This window comes from Haliotis asinina, chromosome 5 (genome assembly GCF_037392515.1).
Source record: "Haliotis asinina isolate JCU_RB_2024 chromosome 5, JCU_Hal_asi_v2, whole genome shotgun sequence".
Taxonomy (NCBI): Eukaryota; Metazoa; Mollusca; class Gastropoda; order Lepetellida; family Haliotidae; genus Haliotis; species Haliotis asinina.
The window spans coordinates 70385037-70396304 of record NC_090284.1 but is presented as its reverse complement, the minus strand read 5'-3'; the positions used below and the strand labels follow the sequence as shown (position 1 = coordinate 70396304).

At 41.2% G+C, this 11268-nt stretch overlaps 1 protein-coding gene across 1 annotated transcript; it reads left to right on the top strand.

Annotated features, from left to right (window-relative positions):
* The first annotated feature begins 1819 nt into the window (after positions 1 to 1819).
* LOC137284333 (centromere protein X-like) lies at positions 1820 to 6363 on the top strand. Its single transcript, XM_067816100.1, has 6 exons — positions 1820 to 1873; positions 2827 to 2878; positions 3868 to 3921; positions 4378 to 4409; positions 5096 to 5152; positions 5697 to 6363. Exons 1-6 carry the CDS (start codon positions 1844 to 1846, stop codon positions 5709 to 5711), a joined length of 240 nt encoding a protein of 79 aa, XP_067672201.1. The 5' UTR covers positions 1820 to 1843; the 3' UTR covers positions 5712 to 6363.
* The last annotated feature ends 4905 nt before the right edge of the window (positions 6364 to 11268 follow it).

Here is an 11268-nt window from a genome sequence, read left to right as displayed (position 1 = left end):
TTTGGCGTGAAATTGCGGAGGTAGCTGTTTTCGATGATTCGTGGAGTATAACTTTTGAAATAATGATCCGATTGTGGCCATTTATGGCTCGTTTTGTAGGGAAATCATCTAGCGTTCGATCCGTTGGCCTCGACGTTGCCTTAAAAATATTTTACGCGGTGACATGTAACTTTGATCGAACAGGGGGTGGTTTCTTCGTTACATCCCTTTCCTTTTATATAGTACTAGGGTATGGTCTATACACATATATGTCTTTCGAGCGCTGTTTCTAAGCGATACAAGTCCCTGTGCGTCAGACCAGGGATACTCTACAGACGTTCGAGCAGAGAGCCTCTATAAAGATTATCCCTGGTTCGAGTCTCCCTGGTCAGACAGTAAGAAGGTCTTTAATTTGTATTCCCGTTCGACCTTACCAAAGCCACGTTTACAGCGAATTATTAATAAGGACCGATACACTGGGATGGAGCAGGGAGACTCTAACAACAGTACGCAGCTTATCCCAGACACGTGGCATCTGTTATCTCACCACTGTCAGTGATCTTTATGAAATACTTTATATTTCCTCGGTGTCGTGTACAATGCTGAGATCTGACTCACGTGATACTGATAAAGCAGGAAGACTTGTCGGGGAGACTGTAGATTATCCATGGATAAATGCAGAATGTTTCGCGTATCTTCTGAAATATGTTTCTGTCATTGGGTGACATCAAAGACCATTCATGATTCAAGTTTCTGAAACGTATAGCTCATCTTCTGACAGTTATCACTGCAACTTACTTAAAATGTTGAGCAAATATGTGTTGCAGATATATGCAGGGAAAATAACGTGAAGATCCGGTATAGAAATAACCCATACTGACTTGCTTAAGTGGTACATGTCAATGGCATGTGCGCGTACTTGCATTCATTGGGGGATGCAGTACGTGGAAGTGGGGGATGCAGGGGTGCGCATCCACTGACAGCGAACCGGTGAAAACGATCGAAGTGTGCGTTCCCTCTTTCTCAAGAGAGTGCACCCCTCCGTTTTCATGCCCTTTCCATGCTGTGTCCGGCTCTAATATAGAACCATGAGGGTCTAACTGCACCGTATGGGCATCTAATTTATATTCTGAAGTATAATAGGCCTATAACCACATACGGTGTTGTGTGTGCAATTAGCATGAAGAATAATGTGTCGTTGCTCTATCCTGTATGTTATCTGAAATTTATTATTGCAAAACTAGTGGATACACCTGAATGCTGTGTACTGAAGTTGGACACACACATTTACACGAATGCGACACAAGTGTAAGGTTTTCGCAGGGATAATCTACAACAGAATGTGAGTCTCCCTGGTTTCAGTAAGTTCATCATCTGCAAAGATTCACGGGGATTCTCGTTGTCTCTCCATGCTTGTCCGAAGCACATGTTGTTGAGTCGCTGACCCATTTGGAACATGGAGTTTCTCGTGGCGTCAGAGGACCATCTCTCTTTTAGCATTAGCGCAAGTCGGCGTGCGCAAAGAGAACCGGGAACCAGTTCAAATGATACCGGCGAAGGACAAGCGCCACCTGACGACAATGTTTTAGAAATTTGTCGCTGTGTGGAGCACGCAATAAATTGTGAACTCCTAACAGCTATCGATTCTATTAGTAAAAGTTTCTTGTAACATGCGCTGTTCTGGAGTGTAAGGCACATATTGATCAACGTTTTTGAATCATGTACAAGTTTGTATAATACAAATGAAAACATGTTCTTGAGTTATTGGAATTAAATTTTACGCCAAATATGTGTAGACACGAACGTTGCTTTTTAAAAATGCGAAACGACCTTCAAGAAATTAAGTTGCATAGTAGCAGAAAAAATGGCGGGTAATGGCGCGACTTTCAAGCAGGTGCTCCTCAAGATAGTAGACTATCATGACTATTTGATGAATGATAATGTTACTCACAGTAGTAACTGGTCATCTGAGCGTTGTTCTGTATTTACAAGATCACATTATGATTTTCTGCTGTGCCAAACATTTTAATGATTCCATAATACAATTTACACGATCTATGCCCAGATTTTTGTCCCAATGTCTGAAATCTAAATCCGTCAAATGTACTAATGCCATGTCCGAAGATTTAGAAGACCACAGGCCTAAAAGATGTATATTCCATTCAACGTTTCTGTCCAAATAAATCGGTTATGCGCCAACGTCTGTGAATTTGTAATTAAAGGAGTCACTAAAGGAGTCAATGAATTGAAGGACTGTTCGTAATTCATAGCTAGGGGGAGGGGTGTGGTAATAAATGTTTTGGAGACCCATGTTCATTGTAAATGACCCCCACGAAAGTTTATGTATAAAGTAAGTGACACCCTCCACCTGCATGTTATGTCGACAACCCCCCTCCTCATTTTTTCCCCATAATTTTTAAGCATAATCTTTGAATATTTTTATGTACAAAATTTACTATGTGTACAATATTTTCTCACCACCCCCTACCTCACCAGAACAAAGTGGCTGACCCCTTCTTCAAATACACAGTGACACACATGCACACGCACACGCACAGACACACAGACAGAAAGAGGAATTAAAGTTGTGTCATTCTCATGAACACATTGTTGCTGTTGCCATGGTTCCCAAATGACTGATTTTTGCTTGGGCAAACTGTTTTGTCAAGGATTTTCAGGAACAGATTCATTTGGTCAAAAATAATCACAATCCATACCCAAATAAAATGCGCACAGTTACCATGGCTACATGGCACTAAATATAAAACCTGGGAAGATATGTACATTTGTCCAAGATACATGATTTCGGCTTTTCTTAAGCTTATACTGACATCTTTTCATTTTCAGAAAACTGTGCAGACGATTCTCCAGAAGAATTTCAAAGATGAGAAGACGAAAGGTAGGATTAGTGATATGCAGAGTTTCAAAGGTCAGAATCATAATATGCACCACTTGTGTCAGGCTAAGTAAGCTTAGTTTTAGTGTTATTCATTACACTCCATCACGGAGTGCAACGAAAAGTACTGAGGCTAAGTTCACTATAGACTGCGCTTGTGTAGGTAAAACAAATACACACGTTTGAACTCACCATAAAAATACCTAGTGACATGGTAATGTTAAACAACTTGCCTTTGCAGACATATATGAAAAGAGACAAAACCGACAAAACCTGGATGTCATTAATTATATATGAATATAAAATAAAGTCTCCACCACACACACACACACGTGATAAAAAAAAAAGCCTGCGAAATTGGATTCGAACGATTCACTAATTTTCCCCCAACAGCTATGCTGTTATGTGCTCATGCACAGTGAATAGGTAACGGACTTTGAAACAGTATGCCTGCCTGGAGTATCAGGTTGTAAGCAGTAGTCTAATATGAGTTGGATACACGAACAAATAAATAATCTACTCATTGCATATATTGACACCTGTATGTCTGCTAATTGACCACATGCAATTTGAAATTAACACCTATCAGGCTTACAAGTCATGAACAAAGAGACAGCTAAGCATATCAGCAAATGAACTTGTGGCCAGTGAAAAGGCTTTGTTGCACTCGAATGCAGACCTAGCAACTCTGAATGGGTTCGGTATTGCGGATGCTTCATTTTGAGGGAGGTAAACCCAAGTACAAAATACTGCACTTTTGCTTTGTAATTATACGCTTATAAGTTTGTTTATTTATTGTTTTATTTTTTCTTAATCAGCAATACATTTTGTATGTCATGAATAAGTGATAACTGTGTTTTACTTATTTTTGAGTTTTTGGGTGCATGTGACCTTTAAGGACTACCATCACATAGCTGTGACATTAAACCAAAACCCTTTACAGTGGCATTCTTGACATGCATGCTTCATTTGTTCTCATTGGTTTTCATTAGTGAACTCAGATGCCCTTGTGCTCGTTGGGGAGGTTCTGCGAGTTTTTGTTGCAGGTAAGTTACATTCAGTTTACTCATGAACATTACTATGTCAGTCACATGAAGTTTGGCAGCCCACTAGCCTGAGACTAGAAAATTGTGTTGAACACTATTAAAAAATCCATGAATGGAAGTTCTTTGTAGTTGTATGAAGTCTTATATTACAGGCTATAAACTTTGAGGCATAGCGATCAAGGTTTTGCATGAGTTGCCAGAGCTTATTTCAGAACAATAATAGTTTGCAATGCTGTGACTTTTGAGCAAAGTTATTCCTTCAGTCACATACTGATATATATATACATGTATATATTTGTTTAAATATGTAAGGTTTCAAAATTGTATTGAATCATCATCTGTTCATTTTAAAGGTAATGCAGGCCTGTCAGCCATTGCAAATAATTGATGCTGGAAATCTTATTTGTAACCAAAATGCAAAATTAAAATTTGAATTTATAAACTCTCTCTTCTCAGAATCAGCCTCAAGGGCAGCAAGTCAGGCCAAGGTCAGTAGTGGTTTCCTTTTGTTACTTGAGAGAGGCGAAAATGCTACTACTCCTTTCATATTTATGGATAATTATCCCTTCTGCCACTTGATCTTCTCATGTTGATACAGAAATTATATATATGATTAATGCTTGTCATTACAAATACCAGGATAGGTGATTATGTTAGTTATCCCCAACTCAAGTGTCAAAGGAGATACAGAAACAGACTGTCCATTGGTCACAATTTGTTTACAGGCCATTGCTCACTAACTGGTGCATACTAGTTTCTGAAACTTTGTACACACATCATGCATGCACTAAACTGGATCCGTCTATAATTCAGGTAGTTGTAAAATTATTATCTGCTATATTCTGGTGTTTCCAGACCAACAAGTGGTACTTTGGTTCAGATTAGGCGAATTTGAAAGTGAATTCAAAGTGTCATACATTACAGGTGTAGAAGCTGTTATTTTGGTGGTGAAGCAAGTAAAGAGTAGCATGTACGACTATCTATACAAGACAGTGTAGAAGCAGCCTTCTGATGGAAATATAGAGAATAAGAGGTAGGGGGCAAAGTAGAGGAAAGGTTTACAAACAGACCCTATACATTACCAGTTCCACTTAAACACAAACCCTGGATGAATACATTGATTCATTTTGTGTTTTTGTGTATTATACATACAATTATTGCATAACCTTTTCAGAAAGATGCCTCAGACGAAGTGACCATTGATTACTTTGAGAAGATCCTGCCACAGCTGGTGAGTGGTAATGAATAAGATTGACAGTAACTGATAATAGGTTACATTGCTTGAAAAGTAAGTGATATTGGATCAGATTATCCTAATAGTAAATATCAGACTATATTGTCTCTATAATAACTGATAAAAGTTCAGATTGTGTAAATGCTACTTGGAAACAGTAAGTAAAGTATTAGTCTCAAGAAGACAGAAATATATCCAATGAAGTATCTGGATTACTGAACATGTTAAACATAATGAGTTGTGTGCTTAAACATTCTGAATACAGTTATATAATGAGAGATTTAGTTTAGTCAGTGACCTCTCACCTGTGATCTTCAGTAAGCCATGTTTGGTGTAAAAGGCAACTAACAGGATCGTGTGGTCAGGCTTGCTGACTTGATTGACACATCATTGGTTTACAATTTTGCAGATCGATGCCCATGGTGTTGATCTTTGGATTAACAGATTTACAGACTGCTGCCTTGTAGCTAGAGTATTGTGGTGTAACACTCAACTCAACACTCAGTGACTGCTATATGTGATACTATTAATTTGTCAACAGATGCTGGACATGTAACATGGACATTGCAATGTCACCCAGTGAAGTTACCATGGTTACCAAGTCCTGTCAGTGTTTCCATGGTTACCGCTGCCAAATGTACACAGAGCCTGATGACACTGTCCAAAGGCAGATCCAGAGGAGGGATATGTGCGTGTGTGCTTGCGTGCGTGCGTACATGCGTGCGTGAGTGTGTGAGTGCGTGCGTGCGTGCGTGCATGTGTGTGTGCGTGAGCAGGGGTGTGCCTACCCCCACCCCACTCTTCTGTGTTGTATGTTAATTAATCTGTCTGAAATGAACCAAGAATTTGGGAAATATATCTGTTGAGTGTATATCTTACCCTAAAAGAATGTTGCTTTTGGTCAGTGATGAGAAAACAGACTGTGGTGATCTTCAGCTAGAAGACAGTGTAGCAAACTTCTGAATAACAAAGGGTCACAATTTTCTGTTAAAGTTTTAAGCTCCCTGTGTCAAGCAGGGAGTGTTGGTGATGTAAGGAAAGTAGAGGAACCATGTGTCTTTATGTCTAGTGCAGCTTCATTTTGACAGGGGACACCATATTACTGTTTCCATTTTGTGTCATTATTGCATGATTATGTGCACTTGTATCAGCTGTGAACTTACATTGTTTGGGGTTTTCTAAATTAAATTATTGCTTTTTTCTATAAACCATGATATTGTCATTTTTTATGCTGGCTCCCAAGGTGTTAAAAAAAGCACCCATCAAGTGAGTTAGAGTTTTGTATAGTGTACAGCTGTATTGTTTGTAATACAGACTCAATGCAGGGAGAAAGCCCATCAAGGAAGGTCAAGCCTATATTGGGAATTGATACCAAGCGTTGTTTCCTTTGGCATTCACCGTGTTTCCTGATGAAGATCTATGACTCGTTTCTGTGTATTGAGACCACTTGGATATTGATCATTGAGAGCAATAGCTCTTGTACACAGTGTACAGAACATGTCTTGCCTGATCACTGGGGGCAATAGCTCTTGTACACAGTGTACAGAACATGTCTTGCCTGATCACAGAGGGCAATAGCTCTTGTACACAGTGTACAGAACATGTCTTGCCTGATCACAGAGGGCAATAGCTCTTGTACACAGTGTACAGAACATGTCTTGCCTGATCACAGAGGGCAATAGCTCTTGTACACAGTGTACAGAACATGTCTTGCCTGATCACTGAGGGCAATAGCTCTTGTACACAGTGTACAGAACATGTCTTGCCTGATCACAGAGGGCAATAGCTCTTGTACACAGTGTACAGAACATGTCTTGCCTGATCACAGAGGGAAGATTTCATCTGGGTGATTGTTAGAGGTGACTGAATGGCTAATATGGTCAGGTTTGATGACCTAGTTAATTTCATGCCATCTTGCCCAACATCATAGTTGATTTTAATATCAATCACTGGATTGTCTAGTTCAGGCTGGAATATATTCAGTACAACAATATTGTTAAGTACAACAATACACAAACAAGACAGACTAAAGTACTTATTAATATCATGGTACTCCGTAACAAATTCTTTAACTTCATTTGATAGTATACATATTGGCAAATACAGCAGTGGATTTGCTTAGAATAAATAGCATGGCATCACTCTGTGTCAGTGAGTTAGACAAACAGGTTCACCCATCAAGATGCGGGTTAGAATTGATCTCCAGTAACCCTTGCTTGTAAGAAGTGACTAGCGGGATCGGTTGGTCAGGCTCATTGACACATGTAATCTATCATGCTCATGCTGTTGATCACTGATCCAGTCCAAACTCTACTTGCGGCGCCCAACCCATGCTGATCTGGGTTACAATTGATCTTCAGAAAAATTGCTTGTGAAAGGCCAGTAACGGGATAGGGTGAGCAGGTTCTTTGTCTTGGTTCACACACAAGTCATTGTATCCCAAGTGCATATATCCTTGCTTGTGTTGTTCATGCAAACACAAATGCAGCGTTAACTTAACGTGCTCACCACAGTGGTTCACTGATCACATGCATATGACACTTATGTCCATGAACAGAAATGTGATGGGATAGACTGACATGTAAGTGGTGTGACATGATTCATGTGTATTCATGTCATGCAAAGTCCTGCAAACCTAACAGTATTTGTTCACTGCTCAGCAAAACTGAAAGTACTTGTGCATTAAACAGATGCAGATCCTTAAACATTTTAGAAACTCCATGAGATTCATGAAATCATCACTTTGTCTTGTGAATCCCTCTTCAAGCTAACCCTATTTCCATAAAGATGTATCGTTTAAACACATTTGTGCTGAGGTAACAAACAGGGTTGCCAGGAAAAGTCATGTGATATTGCTGCCTTCATCTTTAATAGTCAGGTATTTTCTAGGATTCTAGTGAGTGAATGTGGATTTACCCCACTTTTAGCAATATTCCAGCAATATCACAGGACATCAAAAATGGTCTTTATATTGTACCCATGTACAACGTTTTCGACGTGACAACTGAACACTTTAATCCCTTGACTACCCCATCCGCCCTTCCAGGTTTCTAAGGTCTCAAGTTCTTTTTCATTTTCCTATCTCATTACCCTCAACACCACATGTACCAACATGATATCTGACAAAACACCTCTCATATTTTTGTTGTTTTCTTCTATGTAAGTGTTAATTTTCTAAAATGATGACTTTAACGCATTCAATCATTCTGACAGGAGAATTCAAAATTCAATGTAACAATAAGGAGTATTTTAAAGAAATTGTATCTGCAACAATACCCATGAAGATTCAGGTTAGGATAGTCTTCAACGAAACGTGCTTGGGTGGTTGATTGGGTAGTCAGACTCCCTGACTTGATTGACGTGTCATATTCCTACTGTAGATGGATGCTCATAATCCATGTTGATCAAATGTTTACAGACCGCCGGCACGCAGGTTGAATATTTTCCAAAGTGATGCTTTAAACAAGAGACAAACAAGTCATGCATGGCACCAATGTAAACCTTCAGTTTTGTGTAAGTCACCACACTTGATGTTTGTACAGAAACGTTCAGTAAACGAGCATGAGATTGGTGCCATTTGTTTCAGTCTCATGAGTTTCCATTTGTAAAGAGATTCATCTAAATCCTCACCACAGGAAACTTTGCCTTTTAACTTCAGAATAACATTGAGCTTCAATATGTGTCCCCAGGAACATACATTTTACCGACATAGGAAGATACACTACTGTTAGACAAGGCCATACGGTCTGAGGGCAGAAGCGCTCTCCGAATGGCATTTAGAGGTGATATTCACATAGGGAAGGGAGTTTATGGATGTCAGCTTATTTATTATCAGGAAGAAAAAGTTTTGGAGTGTCTACCAGTAGTATAGGGAATGGGGGTTCTGGACCACTTTCAAAAAAAGTCTCTACAACGCCTTATTTAGTAAATAAGGCGTTGGTTGGGCCCTTAGCTCTTGCTACTATTACCCCTACTACAATGTCACGTTTAAGGTGTGTTGGTAGGAGGTAACACTGTGCCGTACGGTACGATCAATAATTCTTCTCTTACAAACCCCCTACCCGGCCCATCCCTCAAGTAGTATAAGTTAGGTTCGTCGGCTTTCATATCCACTTTATCTATGTTGTAAGTTTTGACTGACCATATAGGATCGGTGGCCCGCTTACGGCTATCACCCTCGTGTTCCCCCGGCTGGTATAGATACCTCACTAGGGCCCTATCTGGTATCTGTTTCTCCTTCCCACGCAATGGAGCGGCCGACTCTGCAACTATTGATTTTAGTTTGATAACGTCTGCCGGTTTCTTACCGGTGAGACGGGTGACTTCATGGTTGATTGCCGACACCACCTTGGGTAACCTCGTGACCCATTCAGTCGATCGTTTTCCAGGGGTGGCCATCTCCCTAGCATACTGATGGCCGAACAAGCGCTCAGCCAAAGTCCTATTAAATCTCTCAACTATGGCTTGGCTGCGATGGGCTCCGGCCGTGCCACGCCTGACCTTTGTATCGTGTTTGGCTAGCAGTTGTGACACGGCACCCATGAACTCCCGTCCGGGGTCAACTTGCAGCTCTGTTGGCCACGTCAGCGGGCTGCGTTTGTATATGCGTTCGAATCCTCTGGCTACCTGGGCCGAATCTTTCGTGGTCAAGGGTTCGGCTTCCTTGTAACGACTGGCTACGTCCACTACGGTTAAGGCATACTTGTACCTCTTGTCGTGGGGTAGGAACAGTAGGTCTGCCTGGTGAACGCTATTAGGTATGTTAATACCGAACCTCCTTCTAGGCACGTAGCGTGGTGCCGGCAAATAGATCTGCCACAGGGCTTGTTTTTCAAGCCACGCTTTGGCTTCCTCCGGGGGTACTCGCGCTCCTTTCCAGTACCCACGCGGGCTGTAGTAAATAGCCTCAAATTTTTTCATGTCCATACGCGTATGTGTTTATCCCATCAATAGCTATCCAACGTTTCGTGTCCATAGGCGACAGGGACGTCTTGTTTATAGTCAGTCCGTATATCTTATGTCCATCACTTCTAAGTGTGTTCATTTTATGCCTAAAGGTACGGGTCTTGAACAGGGCTTCCTTGAATCTGGCGTGTTTGATGTGTTGTTTCACCACATACTTCTTAACCCCCTTAGCCTTCCGGATCTCACTATTGTCGGCTTTCAGTATGGAGTACATCTTAGGTCTCAAACCTATGTACTCGGCTATGGGCGTGCCAGCACACTCGTCCTTCATCTTACCTAGGACCTTTTTATTTACCGTACTGTGTATGGTATGGGTCTTAGGGTAGTCGCTGGTGTCGTATAAATCGAGGTGTTTTTTCATGTCCTCGTACACGTCCTCGGTTCGAATTTCTAACAGCAGGGAATCTGTGTCAGTGTACAGCACTTCACACCTGTCGCCGTACTGTTTCTTGAGCTCGTTGTAGTAAAAGTCGTACATCAGGTGTTTGGATAAATCGAGGATGCTCATCCCCACGTAAACAGGCCGGTTGAATTTTATGTGGCTTTTCTTCATGTGTAGGGCAACCAGGTTGTCTGTGAATATCTTACTACGGTTGAATGCCGGACTGACTATCAATCTCCTGAGCTTGTCTTCCTCACTCGACCGAACCAGCTTCACGGTCACGCGTTTCCTCAGGTTCTCCATAGTCTTACCAAACACCGAGTTGTTCATGAGCTTGTAGAGATTTTTCTCAAAATCACTGGTGGCTTTTTTTCGTAGGTCTGTGTTCATTCTGATGTAGGGCTCCATCCATGGGCTCTGGTCGAACATGAGCACCCTGTGTATTTTGGTCAGCCTCATACCCAACGACAGGTACAGCTGTAGGTTGCGATAGTGAACGATGTACTTGGTCTTATTCATTAAGTTAGGCACGAGTTTTTCAACGTCTGTCACACGTCCACCTAACAAGTTATGTTGGACATCCAGTCTGGGTTAACCCTCATACGTTCGGGGGCCAGGGGGTAGCTGTTGTGTGATGTGTGTAATTCCTTGGTATACTCTAAGTCAACCTCGAGGATATACCCTTTGTTCGAATCTGGTGCAACCCCCATAACATCAACGTGGGGTACCCATTCGAATCCCCCTGTAGGTAGATACTGGCTCATGG

What these genes read in the sequence shown, in the direction of transcription:
- LOC137284333 (XM_067816100.1), top strand. Translation starts at nt 1,844, where the DNA reads ATGGCGGGTAATGGCGCGACTTTCAAGCAG. An exon ending in ATGGCGCGACTTTCAAGCAG is followed by an intron (nt 1,874 to 2,826) that starts GTGCTCCTCAAG and finishes TTTCATTTTCAG; the next exon opens with AAAACTGTGCAGACGATTCT. An exon ending in TCTGCGAGTTTTTGTTGCAG is followed by an intron (nt 3,922 to 4,377) that starts GTAAGTTACATT and finishes CTCTCTTCTCAG; the next exon opens with AATCAGCCTCAAGGGCAGCA.